Source organism: Ranitomeya imitator, chromosome 1, assembly GCF_032444005.1.
Source record: "Ranitomeya imitator isolate aRanImi1 chromosome 1, aRanImi1.pri, whole genome shotgun sequence".
Classification (NCBI taxonomy): domain Eukaryota; kingdom Metazoa; phylum Chordata; class Amphibia; order Anura; family Dendrobatidae; genus Ranitomeya; species Ranitomeya imitator.
Genome location: NC_091282.1, coordinates 444,926,168 through 444,945,200, shown reverse-complemented (window position 1 = coordinate 444,945,200; position 19,033 = coordinate 444,926,168). Strand labels below are relative to the sequence as shown.

At 43.6% G+C, this 19,033-nt stretch overlaps 1 protein-coding gene across 1 annotated transcript in view; it reads left to right on the top strand.

Annotated features, from left to right (window-relative positions):
• GLIS3 (GLIS family zinc finger 3) overlaps window positions 1-18,446 on the top strand; it is a 669,467-nt gene extending 651,021 nt beyond the window's left edge. The window contains exons 10-11 of the mRNA XM_069764174.1: window positions 15,826-16,008; window positions 17,700-18,446. Coding sequence (XP_069620275.1) covers window positions 15,826-16,008; window positions 17,700-17,836 — 320 coding nt within the window. The 3' untranslated portion in view covers window positions 17,837-18,446. The remainder of the gene's footprint in view (window positions 1-15,825; window positions 16,009-17,699) is intronic.
• The last annotated feature ends 587 nt before the right edge of the window (window positions 18,447-19,033 follow it).

Below are 19,033 nucleotides of genomic sequence, written 5' to 3'. Positions count from 1 at the left end.
CCGCTTGTGCTGCAGCGATTTGCACTGTCCAACACCACCCTCGGTGTGCAGGGACAGTGGAAGTTTTTTTTTTTTTTTTTTTCCCCTCAGCGCTGTAGCTCATTGGGCTGCCCTAGAAGGCTCCCTGATAGCTGCATTGCTGTGTGTACGCCGCTGTGCAAACCAATTGCTTTTTTCAAAGCACAAATCCTCTTGTTCCTTCCTTTCTGCACAGCTATCTTTTTTGTTTGTCCACACTTTTTATTTCATTTGTGCATCAGTCCACTCCTTATTGCTGCCTGCCATACCTGGCTGAGATTACTGCAGGCAGGGAGATAGTAGCTGCCTGCCATACCTGGCTGAGATTACTGCAGGCAGGGAGATAGTAATTGTAGGACATTCCCTGTTTTTTTTTTTTTTTTTTTTTTGGTGGGAGATTAAGATTGGCAATTTGGCATTTCTGCTAGAGTGCCATCCCTGTGTGTGCCATCTCTCTCACATAGTGGGCCATAGAAAGCCTTTTCATTTTTCTGTATTTTTTTTTGTGGGGTGTATAAATTCTCCCTGATAAAAATACAGTGGGAGATTAATATTGGCCTTTGGGCTTGTGTGCCAGTCCTGAGTGTGCCATCTCTCTCACAAATAGTGGGCCATAGAAAGCCTATTTTATTTTTTTTGGGGTTTTATAAATTCTCCCTGAAAAAAAGGGAGATTAATATTGGCCTCTGGGCTTGTGTGCCAGTCCTGAGCGTGCCATCTGTGCCAGCCCTGAGCGTGCCATCTCTCTCACAAATAGTGGGCCATAGAAAGCCTATTTAATTTTTTTTTTGGTTTTATAAATTCTCCCTGAAAAAAAGGGAGATTAATATTGGCCTCTGGGCTTGTGTGCCAGTCCTGAGCGTGCCATCTGTGCCAGCCCTGAGCGTGCCATCTCTCTCACAAATAGTGGGCCATAGAAAGCCTATTTAATTTTTTTTTTTGTTTTATAAATTTTCCCTGAAAAAAGGGAGATTAATATTGGCCTCTGGGCTTGTGTGCCAGTTGTGAGCGTGCCATCTGTGCCAGTCCTGAGCGTGCCATCTCTCTCACAAATAGTGGGCCATAGAAAGCCTATTTAATTTTTTTTTTGGTTTTATAAATTTTCCCTGAAAAAAGGGAGATTAATATTGACCTCTGGGCTTGTGTGCCAGTTGTGAGCGTGCCATCTGTGCCAGTCCTGAGCGTGCCATCTCTCTCACAAATAGTGGGCCATAGAAAGCCTATTTAAATATTTTTTTGGTTTTATAAATTCTCCCAGAAAAAAAGGGAGATTAATATTGGCCTCTGGGCTTCTGTGCCAGTCCTGAGCGTGCCATCTGTGCCAGTCCTGAGCGTCCCATCTCTCTCACAAATAGTGGGCCATAGAAAGCCTATTTTTTTTTTTTTTTGGGTTTTAGAAATTCTCCCTGGAAAAAAAAAGGGAGATTAATATTGCCCTTTGGGCTTGTGTGCCAGTACTAAGCGTTCCATCTCTCTCTCTCTCTCTCTCTCAGTCAGTGGGCCATAGAACGCCTATTTTTGGTTTTATTTGTTTTCTAAATTCTCCCTGAAAAAATCATTTTATTTTATTTGGTTTCTAAATTCTTCCTGATAAAATCATATTTTTTTTATTATTTTTTTTTCTAAAGTCTCCCTGAAAAAAAAAAAAAAAAAAAAAAAACAGTGGGAGATTAATATTGGCCTTTCTGCTTGTGTGCCAGTCTTGACTCCTGGGTGCGTCATCTCTCAGTCAGTGGGCCATAGAACGCCTATTTTTGGTTTTATTTGTTTTATAAATTCTCCCTGAAAAAATCATTTTATTTTATTTGGTTTCTAAATTCTTCCTGATAAAATCATATTTTTTTTATTATTTTTTTTTCTAAAGTCTCCCTGAAAAAAAAAAAAAAAAAACAACCAAAAAAAACAGTGGGAGATTAATATTGGCCTTTCTGCTTGTGTGCCAGTCTTGACTCCTGGGTGTGCCATCTCTCTCTCTCTCTCTCTCTCTCTCTCTCTCTCCAATTGTGGTCCATAGAAAGCCTATATTTTTTTTCCTTGATTTGGGTTCTAAAATCTACCAGAGAAAATAACTACATCAATCATTGGTAGAAAAATATTGGCCTCTGGGTTTGTGTGCCACTCCTGACTCCTGTGTGCGTCATCTCTCAGTCAGTGGGCCATAGAACGCCTATTTTTGTTTTTATTTGTTTTATAAATTCTCCCTGAAAAAATCATTTTATTTTATTTGGTTTCTAAATTCTTCCTGATAAAATCATATTTTTTTTATTATTTTTTTTTCTAAAGTCTCCCTGAAAAAAAAAAAAAAAAAACAAACAAAAAAAACAGTGGGAGATTAATATTGGCCTTTCTGCTTGTGTGCCAGTCTTGACTCCTGGGTGTGCCATCTCTCTCTCTCTCTCTCTCTCTCTCCAATTGTGGTCCATAGAAAGCCTATATTTTTTTTCCTTGATTTGGGTTCCAAAATCTACCAGAGAAAATAACTACATCAATCATTGGTAGAAAAATATTGGCCTCTGGGCTTGTGTGCCACTCCTGACTCCTGTGTGCGTCATCTCTCAGTCAGTGGGCCATAGAACGCCTATTTTTGTTTTTATTTGTTTTATAAATTCTCCCTGAAAAAATAATTTTATTTTATTTGGTTTCTAAATTCTTCCTGATAAAATCATATTTTTTTTATTATTTTTTTTTCTAAAGTCTCCCTGAAAAAAAAAAAAAAACAAAAAAAAAAAACAAACCCCCCCAAAAAATGGGAGATTAATATTGGCCTTTCTGCTTGTGTGCCAGTCTTGACTCCTGGGTGTGCCATCTCTCTCTCTCTCTCTCTCTCTCTCTCCAATTGTGGTCCATAGAAAGCCTATATTTTTTTTCCTTGATTTGGGTTCCAAAATCTACCAGAGAAAATAACTCCATCAATCATTGGTAGAAAAATATTGGCCTCTGGGCTTGTGTGCCACTCCTGATTCCTGTGTGCGTCATCTCTCACTCAGTGGCCCATAGAAAGCATATAGTTTGTTACATTTGTTTTCTAAATTCTCCCTGCAAAAATCTATTTTTTTTTTTTGGGGGGGTTTCTAAAGTGTTCCTGAAAAAAATAAAAATAAAAAAAAAATAATAGTGTGACATTAATATTAACATTTGTGCTTCAGTGACAGTCCTGCGTGTGGGGCATCTCTCTAATTTGCAGCCACCAAAAAAAGAGTGTGTAACATTGGGCCTGATTTTCGCTGTGGTCTCACCAACCTGTAAAGGGGTAGCTAAATCATACTGAAGTTATAGCTCACCGTGTAAGTTGTGTGACTGCAACAAATAACGTTAGTTTGGTTACGTTTTTAAAACAATGAGGAAGTCTAGTGGAAGAGGTCGTGGCCGGGGGCGTTCATTGTCAGCTGGTAATGAGGGTAGTGGTAGTGGTGGAGCATCAGGTGGTCGTGGGGAAAAAAATATTGCACCTAAGTCTGGAGCTGTGGAGCCAGGTTCGTCGTCCGGCTACACAAGGCCTCGAACGCTCCCTTTTCTGGGATTAGGAAAACCGCTTTTAAAGCCGGAGCAGCAAGAGCAAGTTTTGGCTTATCTTGCTGACTCAGCCTCTAGCTCTTTTGCCTCCTCTCGTGAAACTGGTAAAAGTAAAAGCAGCGCGTCGTTAGTGGATGTTCACGGTCAGGGACAAGTCACTTCCTTGTCCTCTTCAGCAAAAACAACAACAGAGAAGAATGCAGCAGGCGACACAACGGGTTACTCCATGGAGCTCTTTACACATACCGTCCCTGGCTTAGAAAGTGAAGCAGTTAACAGTCCATGCCCATTACAAATTGAATCTGACATGGAGTGCACTGACGCACAGCCACAGCCAGACTACTATGCTGGTCCTTTGACTCAGACCACAACATTGCCCTCGCAGGGTGCTGATCAAGAATCAGACCCTGATGAGACTATGTTGCCCCATCACGAACGCTATACCACCGAACGACACGGTGACACAGACGAAGTTGCGCAGGAGGTACAAGAAGAGTTATTAGATGACCCAGTTCTTGACCCCGATTGGCAGCCATTGGGGGAACAGGGTGCAGGCGGCAGCAGTTCTGAAGCAGAGGAGGAGGAGGGGCCGCAGCAGGCATCAACATCGCCACAGGTTCCATCTGCCGGGCCCGTATCTTGCCCAAAACGCGTGGCAAAGCCAAAACCTGGTGGAGGACAGCGTGGCCATCCGGTTAAAGCTCAGTCTGCAATGCCTGAAAAGGTATCCGATGCTAGAAAGAGTGCAGTCTGGCATTTTTTTAAACAACATCCAATTGATCAGCGCAAAGTCATCTGTCAAAAATGTTCTACTTCCTTAAGCAGAGGTCAGAATCTGAAAAGTCTCAATACTAGTTGCATGCATAGACATTTAACCACCATGCATTTGAAAGCTTGGACTAACTACCAAACGTCCCTTAAGGTTGTTGCACCCTCGGCCAATGAAGCTAGTCATCAACGCAACATCCCTTCCGGCAGTGTAGGACCACCATTTAGCGCACCACCTGCTGTATCTGTGCAGGTATCTTTGCCAGGCCAAAGCAGTCAGGGTCAGGGAATCACCAGTTTCGTAGTAGGAAACACTGCATCTAGGGCACCGGCGGCAACAATACCATCTCCCACCGTCTCTCAGTCTGCCATGTCCACCGGCACCCCCGCTAGTTCCACGATCTCCAGCTCTCCAGTCCAGCTCACCCTACATGAGACTATGGTTAGAAAAAGGAAATACTTAGCCTCGCATCCGCGTACACAGGGTTTGAACGCCCACATAGCTAGACTAATCTCGTTAGAGATGATGCCCTACCGGTTAGTTGAAAGCGAAGCTTTCAAAGACCTGATGGACTACGCTGTACCACGCTACGAGCTACCCAGTCGACACTTTTTTTCCAGAAAAGCCATCCCAGCCCTCCACCAGCATGTTAAAGAGCGCATCGTCCATGCACTCAGGCAATCTGTGAGCACAAAGGTGCACCTGACAACAGATGCATGGACCAGTAGGCATGGCCAGGGACGTTACGTGTCCATCACGGCACACTGGGTAAATGTGGTGGATTCAGGGTCCACAGGGGACAGCAAGTTTGGGACAGTTCTGCCTAGCCCACGGTCTAGTAAACAGTTGTCTGTAGCCGTTCGCACCCCCTCCTCCTCCTCCTCCTCCTCGTCCTCCTGCAGAAGCAAGAGCTCGTCCACAGACCGCAGTCGCACAAACACTCCATCCGCACCTGCCACTGTTGCACACCAGGTCTCCCATTATGGGGCAGCTACTGGCATACGTCAGCAGGCTGTATTGGCTATGAAGTGTTTGGGCGACAATAGACACACCGCGGAAGTTCTGTCCGAGTTCTTGCAGCAAGAAACGCAGTCGTGGCTGGGCACTGTAGATCTTGAGGCAGGCAAGGTAGTGAGTGATAACGGAAGGAATTTCATGGCTGCCATCTCCCTTTCCCAACTGAAACACATTCCTTGCCTGGCTCACACCTTAAACCTGGTGGTGCAGTGCTTCCTGAAAAGTTATCCGGGGTTATCCGACCTGCTCCTCAAAGTGCGTGGACTTTGCGCACATATCCGCCGTTCGCCTGTACACTCCAGCCGTATGCAGACCTATCAGCGTTCTTTGAACCTTCCCCAGCATCGCCTAATCATAGACGTTGCAACAAGGTGGAACTCAACACTGCACATGCTTCAGAGACTGTGCGAACAGAGGCGGGCTGTTATGTTTTTGTGGGAGGATACACATACACGGGCAGGCAGTAGGATGGCAGACATGGAGTTGTCAGGTGTGCAGTGGTCGAAGATTCAAGACATGTGTCAAGTCCTTCAGTGTTTTGAGGAATGCACACGGCTGGTTAGTGCAGACAACGCCATAATAAGCATGAGCATCCCCCTAATGCGTCTGCTGATGCAAAGTTTGACGCACATAAAGGATCAGGCGTCTGCACCAGAGGAAGAGGAAAGCCTTGATGACAGTCAGCGATTGTCTGGTCAGGGCAGTGTACATGACGAGGTACCGGGCGAAGAGGAGGTGGAGGATGAGGAGGATGATGGGGATGAGTATATTTTTAATGAGGAAGCTTTCCCGGGGGCACGGGAAATTGGTGGCGTGGCAAGGCCGGGTTCTGGTTTTTTGAGGGACACAAGTGACGTAGATTTGCCTGCAACTGCCCCTCAACCAAGCACAACCGCAGATTTGACAACGGGAACTTTGGCCCACATGGCGGATTATGCCTTGCGTATCCTCAAAAGGGACACACGCATTACAAAAATGATGAACGATGACGATTACTGGTTGGCCTGCCTCCTTGATCCTCGCTATAAAGGCAAATTGCAAAATATTATGCCACATGAGAACTTGGAACTAATATTAGCAACAAAACAATCAACTCTTGTTGACCGTTTGCTTCTGGCATTCCCTGCACACAGCGCCCGTGATCGTTCTCACACGAGCTCCAGGGGCCAGCAGACCAGAGGTGTTAGAGGGGCAGAAATCAGAAGTGGCGTTGGCCAGAGGGGTTTTCTGACCAGGTTGTGGAGTGATTTTTCTATGACCGCAGACAGGACAGGTACTGCAGCATCAATTCAAAGTGACAGGAGACAACATTTGTCCAGTATGGTTACAAACTATTTTTCATCCCTTATCGACGTTCTCCCTCAACCGTCATTCCCATTTGATTACTGGGCATCCAAATTAGACACCTGGCCAGAATTGGCAGAATATGCATTGCAGGAGCTTGCTTGCCCGGCAGCTAGTGTCCTATCAGAAAGAGTATTCAGTGCTGCAGGTTCAATACTAACAGAAAAAAGGACTCGTCTGGCTACCCAAAATGTAGATGATCTAACCTTCATTAAAATGAACCACAACTGGATTTCAAAATCTTTTGCCCCACCCTGCCCGGCTGACACCTAGCTTTCCTATGAAAAGGTCTTGCCTGTGGACTATTCTGAATGACTTTTCCAATCTCGTAATTTTCTTCACCTGATTGTCCAGCATACGACATGTTTCCACCTCACGAAATGGCCAAACTCCCCACACGGGGCCGTGCTATCGCCACTTTGCGCTTGGACCCTTGAGAGTGCTGTTTGTCTGAAGAGGTGGGTGTGGCCGCTTTTGGTCGACGGCACTGCCACTGGGTCCCTCATAGTACAATAAAGTGTCTCTGGCGGTGGTGGTGCGCACCCAACGTCAGACACACCGTTGTAATATGAGGGGCCCTGTGCCTGTACCGCCGGCCACAAGACAGTTCTCCCCCCCAGCTCAAACAGTGCTCTACCACTAGCAAAATTATCTCTCACAGCTTCACCAATGTGTAGTCTAGGCGCTGACATCCTTCAATGCCTGGCACTGACAATACCATTGTTTTGACATTTTTGTTATGTTAGGCCTTCGAAGCCTGTCTGCGGTCCCTTCTTTCTACAACTACTACACTGACCAGGCCACTGCTGGCCGTGTTACCCTGGAACCAATTTAAAAGTGCCTACAGTCAGCCCAATTTTGTTATGTTAGGCCTTCGAAGACTGTCTGCCGTCACTCCTTCCACTAGACTTCCACTGACCATACACTGCTGCCCATGTACCCCTGGAACCAATTTAAAGTGCCTACAGCCAGCCCAATTTTGTTATGTTAGGCCTTCGAAGCCTGTCTGCGGTCACTCCTTCCACTAGACTTCCACTGACCAGACCACTGCTGCCCGTGTACCCCTGCAACCAATTTAAAAGTGCCTACAGCCAGCCCAAGTTTGTTATGTTAGGCCTTGGAAGCCTGTCTGCGGTCACTCCTTCCACTAGACTTCCACTGACCAGACCACTGCTGCCCGTGTACCCCTGGAACCAATTTAAAAGTGCCTACAGCCAGCCCAAGTTTGTTATGTTAGGCCTTGGAAGCCTGTCTGCGGTCACTCCTTCCACTAGACTTCCACTGACCAGACCACTGCTGCCCGTGTACCCCTGGAACCAATTTAAAAGTGCCTACAGCCAGCCCAAGTTTGTTATGTTAGGCCTTGGAAGCCTGTCTGCGGTCACTCCTTCCACTAGACTTCCACTGACCATACACTGCTGCCCATGTACCCCTGGAACAAATTTAAAAGTGCCTACAGCCAGCCCAAGTTTGTTATGTTAGGCCTTCGAAGCCTGTCTGCGTCCCGTTCTTTCAACTACAACTACACTGACCAGGCCACTGATGGCCGTGTTCCCTTGGAACCAATTTTAACTTGCCTACAGCCAGCCCTATGTTATTATGTTAGGCCTTCGAAGCCTGTCTGCGTCCCGTTCTTTCAACTACAACTACACTGACCAGGCCACTGATGGCCGTGTTCCCCTGGAACCAATTTTAACTTGCCTACAGCCAGCCCAATGTTAGGCCTTTGATGCCTGTCTGCCGTCACTCCTTCCACTAGGCCTCCACTGACCTGTCTATTGCTGCCCGTGTACCCCTTGAACCAACATCATTAAATATAAAAAAAATTAATTTGATTATAAAAAATAAGATCGTGTTGAGATCTCAAATGCAGACATTTTAACAATCAAAACAAACACACAACAAATATCTGGAACTGTACTACAAAGGTCCAACAGCTACAATTTCTTTCTCCTGCAAGAAGTTAACTGAAAGTTTTTTGGAGTTGTTAACACAGATATGGCATCCACCGAGTGTTGTCCTGTCGCGTCTCCTTTAAATTATTTCCAATAAGATGTTAAACTATTAATTTAATAAAATCAATAATTAAAAAAATAATTGAGTAAGTCAAAAGCACATTGCAAATAAACATTAATTACAAATCAAGAAGCATGGCGCGTCCGAGGGTGAGTAGATACCGAATAAGAATATAATCACCCTCGGACGCGCAATGCTTATTTACAACAGCCTTCCTTCCTAAGAATCAGCCCTTCCGTGGTGTAGAGAGAGGTTGTGTTACACTCCAAGGTGTTCCCCAGGTTGCCTTTCCTGAGCTTCGATCTTCCGGCTCTCGTTTAGTAGCTGTTGGAAACTACGCTGCATTAGGCCTACTAATTGTGTATGGGTGAAACAGTGGCGCATCTGCGGTCCCTCCTTCCACTAGGCCTCCACTGACCTGTCTACTGCGGCCCGTGTACCCCTTGAACCAACCTAATAAAATATTTAAAAAATTAATTTGATTATAAAAAATAAGATCGTGTTGAGATCTCAAATGCAGACATTTTAACAATCAAAACAAACACACAACAAATATCTGGAACTGTACTACAAAGGTCCAACAGCTACAATTTCTTTCTCCTGCAAGAAGTTAACTGAAAGTTTTTTGGAGTTGTTAACACAGATATGGCATCCACCGAGTGTTGTCCTGTCGCGTCTCCTTTAAATTATTTCCAATAAGATGTTAAACTATTAATTTAATAAAATCAATAATTAAAAAAATAATTGAGTAAGTCAAAAGCACATTGCAAATAAACATTAATTACAAATCAAGAAGCATGGCGCGTCCGAGGGTGAGTAGATACCGAATAAGAATATAATCACCCTCGGACGCGCAATGCTTATTTACAACAGCCTTCCTTCCTAAGAATCAGCCCTTTCGTGGTGTAGAGAGAGGTTGTGTTATACTCCAAGGTGTTCCCCGGGTTGCCTTTCATGAGCTTCGATCTTCCGGCTCTCGTTTAGTAGTTGGTGGAAACTACGCTGCATTAGGCCTACAAATTTGGTATGGGGTGTAGAGACAGGTTGTGTTACACTCCAAGGTTTTCACCAGGTAGCCTTTCCTGAGCTTCGATCTTCATGCTCTCGTTTAGTAGGTGTCGGAAAGTAGGCTGCATTAGGCCTACAAATTGGGTATGGGGTGGAGAGAGATGGTGTGTTACACTCCAAGGTGTTCCCCAGGTTTCCTTGCCATTGCTTCGGTCTTCCGACTCTCGTTTAGTAGTTGTAGAAAAGTACACAGCATTAGGCCTACAAAATGGGTATGGGGTGGAGAGAGATGGTGTGTTACACTCCAAGGTGTTCCCCAGGTTGCCTTTCCTGAGCTTCGATCTTCATGCTCTCGTTTAGTAGGTGTCGGAAAGTAGGCTGCATTAGGCCTACAAATTGGGTATGGGGTGGAGAGAGATGGTGTGTTACACTCCAAGGTGTTCCCCAGGTTTCCTTGCCATTGCTTCGGTCTTCCGACTCTCGTTTAGTAGTTGTAGAAAAGTACACAGCATTAGGCCTACAAAATGGGTATGGGGTGGAGAGAGATGGTGTGTTACACTCCAAGGTGTTCCCCAGGTTGCCTTTCCTGAGCTTCGATCTTCATGCTCTCGTTTAGTAGGTGTCGGAAAGTAGGCTGCATTAGGCCTACAAATTGGGTATGGGGTGGAGAGAGATGGTGTGTTACACTCCAAGGTGTTCCCCAGGTTTCCTTGCCATTGCTTCGGTCTTCCGACTCTCGTTTAGTAGTTGTAGAAAAGTACACAGCATTAGGCCTACAAAATGGGTATGGGGTGGAGAGAGATGGTGTGTTACACTCCAAGGTGTTCCCCAGGTTGCCTTTCCTGAGCTTCTATCTTCAGGCTCTCATTAAATTGTGGTTAAATGGAACAACTGCATTTGGCGTACTAGTTGGTTTGGGGCCTACTATCGGTGTCTGCCACTCCTTGCTGTTCTCCTGGTTTCCTGTCCTGAAATACCATTTTCAGCCTCTCGTTAAGTAGTTGTTAATGTTAGACTGCATTTGGCCTACTAGTTGGGTTGGGGCCTACTATCGGTGTCTGCCACTCCTTGCTGTTCTCCTCCACTGAACAAAGCTGTGCCGCCTGTTTACTACGGTTGCCAATTTTGAACTGCATTTCGACTACTTACTGATTTGGCCCTACTCTCTGTGTCAGCCTCTCATTCCAGTTGTCCTCCACTGCAATGCCCCCTGGTTATTCCTGTGTTACCAATTTTGAACTGCATTTAGCCCACTTTCTTCTTTGGGCCTATATCTGTGTTTCCACTTCATCGTGCCCATTGCCCAGCCAGTGATAGATGAGTCTGCTGGTACATTGACCCATAACGCAACATTCCCCGTGCACGCTACACAACAACATTGTGACCCTGCTGAAAGTCAGGTTGCTCTTCCCGCATACCATACCACCTTACACGGGGACAAAGAGGAAGGTGCAGATGAAAGTGCAGGTTCCTTCATCAGGTGGGGGGAGGAATACTAGTTGGCGACGTCACTGGCACAGGGCCTCTCATAGTACGCAAAAGTGTTGCTGCCGGTGGGAGGCGCCCCCGCCGTGCAAACACACCGCTGTACTTTGAGGGGCCCTGTGCCAGTGCCAATGCCAACGAGTGGGCCCCCCCTGCTTGCTCAGGTTCACAGCACTTGCAAAGTTGAAATACTTACCTCTCCCTGCTCCACTGCCGTGACGTGGTCCAGATTTCCTGGGCCCACTAATTACTTGAACCAGCCCTACCCCCCACAACTTTAGCCAAATGACCCCCAATTTCAAATGCCTTCCAATTATTATAAGGTAAATTACGCTTGACAAGCTTCATTAAGAAGAATGGATGGTTTTGACATTAAAATGGGCACTCTAGGTGTTTTCCTGGCCCCCACTCACTGCCGACTATGCTGCCCCATTGACTTGCATTGGGTTTCGTGTTTCGGTCGATCCCGACTTTACGTCATAATCGGCCGATTTCACTCGACCCGACTTTGGACATAGTCGGGTTTCGCAAAACCCGGCTCGACTCTAAAAAGGTCAAGGTCGCTCAACTCTAGTAATAACTCTGGAACGTTTCAACAAATCCCAGTGATTTTGAGATAGTTTTTTCATGACACATTATACTTTATGATAAATGGTAAATTTAGATCGCTATGCTTTGTGTTTATTTATAAAAAATATCAGATATTTGAGAAAAATGTAAAAAAATTAGCAATTTTCAAATTTTGCATGATTATCCCTTTAATCCATATAGTCATACAACACAAAAACATTAATAAATAACATTTCCCACATGTCGGCTTTACATCAGCATCATTTGTAAAATGTTATTTTATTCTGTTAGCATTTTAGGAGGTTTAAAAATGTAGCAGTAATTTTTCATTTTTTCATGGAAATTTAGACAAATTATTATTTTAGGGGCCTATCCATGTTTGAAGCGCCTTTAGGGGTCTCATATATTGGGAAACCCCCCCAAATTATGCCATTTTAAAAACAGCACCCCCTGACATACTGAAAACTGCTGTCAGGTAGTTTATTAACCCTTCAGGCGACTTTCAGGAATTAATACAAAGTGGCATAACAGAAATGAAAATGTGCATTTTTACCACCTAAATGCCGCTAACTTCTGAACATCTCACAACAGCCGGCAGACTCTAAGGCCGCTATTTGGTCATGAATTGCCATGGCAAACATCAGGACCTCACAATCATGATGTGAAGGCACAATTTGGGATAAAGAGGAAGCCCCCACTCTCTGTTAACCATTTATATGATGTAGTCACTATTGACAGCAGCATCTAAGGGGTTAAACAGATTTAGACTGGGCAAACAATGATCGTGGCTGATGCAGCAAGCTGTCAGCTATAGTGTACAGCCGACAGCTGCTGGATTGTCACCTGTATGGGGAGGCTATTCTCTTATATCTCAGGTCAGTTAAAAGACGTATTGGCTGTCATTAACTGCAGTTCATTAACACATAGATCCCCACATAAATTGAGTAAATTGGCCAACATTCATTCCAATGACAACTCAGTTTATTAAAATCTGAATATTAGAAAAGTTACAGTAAGCTTAAAATAATTAAGATAGCTAAATTGGTAATGAAAATGAATTAGGCCAGGTTCACATCACATCTTTGCCACTCAATAGCAATTGAAACACTGAAAAACGGGATTCTGGCGTATCCATCATTGAGGCCATTGACTTTAATGTGCTCTCGCTTGACTCATTTACAGCAGTGTTTGCCTTTTTGAGATGGTCACAAAAATGAGATGGACTGTATCTTTGTGACTGCCTTAAAAAGGTAGACATTGCCGATATTGAGGGTGAGACCGAGCACAAACTGACTCCCTCTACTTCATTAAAGTATATGGCCCCGTTGGTGGAAGTGCCTGAGTTCAGCTTTTCAGGGCTTCAGCCATAAGTCCTAACCGAGCTGCTGACATGTGGCAAAACATGATGTGATCTTAGTTTTACAGAGATGTTAGATTTAAAGGAGTTGTCCTGGACTTTTACATTAATGGCTTATCCTTAGGATAAGTAATCAATATCTAATAAATCAATGTGCGACACTCCCCACCACTTCCACTTTCTCCCTCTGATCACATCTCAAATTCATCATACTTGTTCCCGCAGCAGAGAATTGCACATTTGCCCCCTATTCAAATCAATAGGGGCAGATGTGCAGTACAAGACGACGTTCACTATGCAGTTGACAGAGCAAGCTGCGCTGATCAGTTCCGCAACTGAGCACTTCCTCCTGCCGCTGGCACCAGGAACATCAGTGTGCGTGCCGGCTGTTGCACCTTCACTGGTTAGGTTTAGATGATCTATCCTAAGTTAAGGCCATCAGTGTAAAAGGATAACTCCTTTGCCATTTCTTGACTTATGAAAGATGAAGGTATGTTGGAAAATTGAAAGATAGGTCAATGCTATTCATTTGGACGCTATTCCCAGCATGCTCTGCCAATCATATATAAGCAACTTCAAGACTAGATTCTAGTGAAGCTACATCAACAGCTGGGAAGCAACAGGTTGTAAAGTGCATTGTGATTGCTGGTTCAGAAGCATCGGCACAAATCCTTACGGATGATTAATTCTCCATTCTGTGCAATCCGATGCTTGTTGATTTAAAGTCTACATTTAAAGTAATAAATGCAAATCATGAGAAACTGAGAATGTGATAAAGTAATTCTTGGAAACTGTGATAAACATCTTGGCATGAATATTACAGAGCTCTTAAACTGTACAGCCGAGTCATGAGTGCTTGCTCACCACTTTGCGTCCTGCGGCTCTTTAAGAAATGCTGACTTAATACAACACATATGTTTTGTGACACATTCAAAGAAAATGATGTCTCCTTTTTCCTTAGTTTACTCTTTCAGTGCACGAATGTCAAGTGTTTTCAGGTAAATTGTAACAAGTCTTGAATAAAATAAGGACTCTCACACATTCAGTCTTGTTTTTATTAAGTATACATAGTGTTATCTTTTTTATCTACTTAAAAAAGGCAACTGATTTTGTATTTGCATCTCATAGTTAATATTTAAGGTCCTCATGCACAGGTTGTATTATTGTATGGCACTCAAGCCCCCTGCTGTTCCTCATACCTATGTCATCTGGTGGAACATACTATCATTTTTTCTGTCAAACTTCTGCATGCCTCAAAATTAAATCATAGTCATACATATTTATAATAAAGACCTCTTGCATACCATTTGTATGACTCTCAAATATACTTCTACATCCCATGTCACAATGACAGCTGATTAATGAATCATCTACTGTATATCCTCTGCAAATTTGAGTTTTATGCTCGTTCCTGCCTCAAATTGCAAGATGACATCTATGTCACTACAAACCTACACTACAAAGGGATATTCCAGTAAGAATAAGCTATCCATAGGATAGGTGATAACATTGGAGTTCTGTCATGCGCCTGGGTTCGAACATTTCAGTCTGTGCTTTGTGGTCGGCTTCTCTGTCTGCCAAGCCACAGCAGATGCACTTTTTCTCCAGGTGTTTAGTCTTGTTAGGTTAACAGGTGTTTTCATTTACTCATTTGTCTGCCCTATCACCTCTCAGGTGCAGCTTTCTATACTTTCCCTCTGCTGGTATTTCCTGCTGGTGATAGTCTCATTTGGATGTACAGCCATACTGTGGTATGTTAAGCAAGTCAGTGAAAGACCAGCTAGGATTTCTTTCTTCTGTTATGTTCTTTACCCTGCACCTTTCTTCTGTTTCTTTTTAGGAATTAGGCAGTATATACTCTAACAATACATAATCATTTATTTTGTATTTTATGGTTTAGTTTACTCACTCTGGGATCTCTTTTTATTTCAGCACACTTTCCCTTCTGTTGGTAATTTGCACTCTGCTCTTCCTACTGGTTCTCTAGGAGGAATGTGAAGTACTCGACAGTCTTTTAGGCAGGATAGGCAAAAGTTGGCATCATCTAGTCTGTGGTTAGCACTATCTCAGCTCTTCAAGGGGTCAGGATTTGTAGTCTATACAGGAACCTGCAGGTTCAGTTGCAGTTTTTAGTATGTCACCTGTTTTCCCAAGTGAGTTGCTACACTATCGAAACAGATTCAGGTGGCTGTGACCTACCCCAATCGCTAGAACAAGGTACTTTTATCCACACACGACTGCTGCTCCATTCATTTTATATGAAACTGCTGGTATAATGTACTAGCTTTTTCAGGCAGCCCCATAGATAATGAATGTTTTTCGACATGACAACTCCATGATACATGTTGCTTGGGCTATTGTAAGCGTCTGTGCGGCCTAAACGTTCTACCATGGCCTACAGCACCTCCAGACTTGTCTCACATCTGTAACGTCATTGGTCAGCAATTGCAAAGGGAGTTGCTAGTAGTGGCTCATCATGATTTGCATGTTCAACTGCATTCAGTGTGGCAGAACATTCCTCAGACAATCATTAACAATTTCATTAATAGCAGGCCAAGCCTATTTCTGGGCTCCTACTCAATACTGAATAAATTGACAAGTTTTGAAAATTTTGTTTCCATTTTTCTATCATGTGTATATGTTTGCAATTTCAATGTTGAATAATTTATATCTACCTTACATATTGGTCCTCAGTGTTAACCATCCGTGTTCTCTTATTTTTCTTTAGGGTTTTATGGCCAACTGCAGACATTTTGTCCTCCACATTACAATGATCATCAAAGGAACATGCAGCATGGTAATGCATGCAACATGGTGCCTCCATTTGAAGATTGTATGCCTCATGGTTGTGGGAATAAAACAGACTTTGATGTATTTCACAGGGCATTTACATCTCACTCTGGTATTACAGGTACAAATTGTAATATATTACTCTGTGTATATATATTGTGGTGGATTAGCTCCTTATATAAATATTCATTAGCCTTTGAGTAGAGCCTCCTCCTGCAGTATATTCCTCCTCATCAGCCCCTTTACACAGCCCTATCCTGCTCATCACCGCAGCATACAGCCCCATCCTGCAATCTATCCCTCCTTATCAGTCCCTTTATACAGCACCATCCTGCAGTGTATCACTCCTCATCAGCCTCAGCATACAGCCCCATGCTGCAATATATTACTATTAAACAGTTCTTATATACAGGCCCATCATACAGTGTATCACTAGAGTAGGCCCCTGCATACAGCCCCATCCTGCAGTATATCACTCTTCAACAGCTCTTGTATACAGGGCCATCATACAGTGTATCACTTCTGTAAACCCCTGCATGCAGCCTCCTCCTGCAAATTATAACTCATCAGCCCCTTTATACAGCCCTATCCCGCACTATATTAGTCTTAATCAGTCCCTATATAAAGCTCCATCCAGCAGTGTATCACTCCACATCAGTCCCTGTCTCCAGCATCCTCCTGCAGTATATCACTCCACATCAGTCCCTGTCTCCAGCATCCTCCTGCAGTATATCACTCCTCATCAGTCCCTGTATACAGCCCCATCCTGCAGTATATCACTCCTCATCAGTCCCTTTATACATCCCCATCTTGCATTACTCCAGAAATACCCCCTCCACTGGTGACAAGCAGCTCACTGTCTATGAATTTTGTACATATAGAGCCTGGTGGGTGCGGGATTTCTCAGCTCAGTTTCATTCTAAATGAATGATTGTGTCAGAACCTCTGCACCCAGCAATCTAAACGATACATTGCTGGAATCAGGGTCACTTTGCCTACATCGTGCTGCTCTCAGATGAGGTAGAAAAACCGGCTGACAGATTCCCTTTAGGGAGAGTCATAAAATGGAATTAAAGGGAACCTACCACCCCCCAGGCGTTTTTAACTAAAAGAGCCACTTGTGCAGCACTGATGCTGCATTCTGTCAAGGTGGCTCTTTTAGTTCGGGTCCCTGCAAACATTGCAGTAATCGCTTTTATAATGTGCCCCTCATATCTCAAATTAGACCCGGGGGGCAGGTCTTTCCCCCCTGACACAGATGCACCACAGCCGTCACTCATGGCCTCCGGGCGCTGCCTCCTCTTGCTTCATTAGCGTCCCAGGCGCCTGCGCTGTAAGTTTTTATTCAGGCATGCGCAGTTGCACTGCCCTTTGAACTTACAGAGCAGGCCCCGGGGACGCTAATGAAGGAAGAGGAGGCGGCGCCCGGCGCGCAGAGGCCCTGAGTGACGGCTGTGGTGCATCTGTGTTAGGGGGAAAGACCTGCCCCCAGGTCTAATTCGAGGTATGTGGGGGCACATTATAAAAGCAATTATTGCAGCGTTTGGAAGGATCCGAACTAAAAGAGCCACCTTGACAGAATGCAGTATTAGTGCTCCACAAGGTGGCTCTTTTAGTTACAAACGCCTGGGGGGGGTGACAGGTTCCCTTTAAACTAGATTTACATGTAGAAGCATTACATGCAAAGACAAAATATATATTTTTACCTAAACTTTGTCTTATATTCTGAACCCTATATCAACCATAGAAACTGTACATTTACCGTTATTAATTTATTATTTTCTACACATTTCATGTTCTTTTTTGTTTCAGTGTACGATTTTCCAAGTGGACCAGCTGGTCTTTTTGGGGACCCACAGCGGAGTAATTTAGAAGATACTAATTTTCTACAAATTAATGCAATTGATCGCTGTCCTAGCCAACTTTCATCTGTTTACACAGAGGGATGAAAATGGCTTTTCCGTGTCATTTATATAAATGATAATCCATTTTAGGCAAAAGACTTTAAAAAAGGATTGTCCACACCAGTCCATGTACATACATGAATTTTATATTCAAGGGGAATAAAGCATCTGGAAAATTGAATTTTAAGAATTCACAATATGAAAAAGAATCAACCATGAAAATTGCACAAATTGTATACGCTTCTCAGCTTCAAACATGAAATAATAATTTAATAACTTTACGATTCATCGCTGATATCAAACATACTATATGTTAATTCTAAATGTAATAAAACGGTCAGCAGAGTTATAATGGGACATTTTGCAAATTGTTTGATGTTGCCCAGAATAGTGGAAAGTTGCAAATGGCACAGAGATAGAAGTAAATTTATGTTCATGTTCTATATAATGTTCTAGCTGATGGAGCATGCCCACTGAAACCCAACGTATGTGGCACCAGTATGCCTGGTATGACCTTGGTATATATACTATACATGTAATCTGCATGTGTACCGCTGATTACTGATATGTAGCAGGGACGGAAGTCTTACACTTTATTCATTGGAAATATAAACTGATATGTTTGCATTTTACCCATTAAAATATAAAGTTTGGCAAACTGGAGGGATCGCAATACAAGCTGGATCACCAGTTTGTAATTATGTAGCAAAGTATCATTTCTTAATGTTTGTGTGTAAATTCAGTAGTAGCACTTAGAACATTTAAGCTACAGGTATTAAAAAAGAATATCACATTGAATAGATATAATCTATAAAGCAGTTCACTATCTTTTCAGATACTTTATTTTTCTTGTACTAATGTTGACTTACAACAATTTTTATAGCCCTTTCTTACTTAAAGAGGTTGTCCATTGAAAGCAAATTATCAGCTGTCCACAATAACTTACTAATGAACAAGTTTCTGGCCTCAGGGACCTGCACAATCGGCACAACGAGGAATTATTGTCCCGATAGGGTACTTTTATCCATGTTACAAAATGGGCCTGACTGTCTCGCCATTCATTCTCTCTTTCAGGCTGCCAGAAAAGCTGAGCGAAGAGCTCGGCAGCCCCGTAGGAATTGAATGGAGCGGCGGTCAATCAGTTGCATTTCCGCTCCATTCTACTGATCAATGCAGGTCCCAGCAATCGGACACCTACTGATCAATAAGTTATCACCGATCTTGTACATAGGTGATAACTTG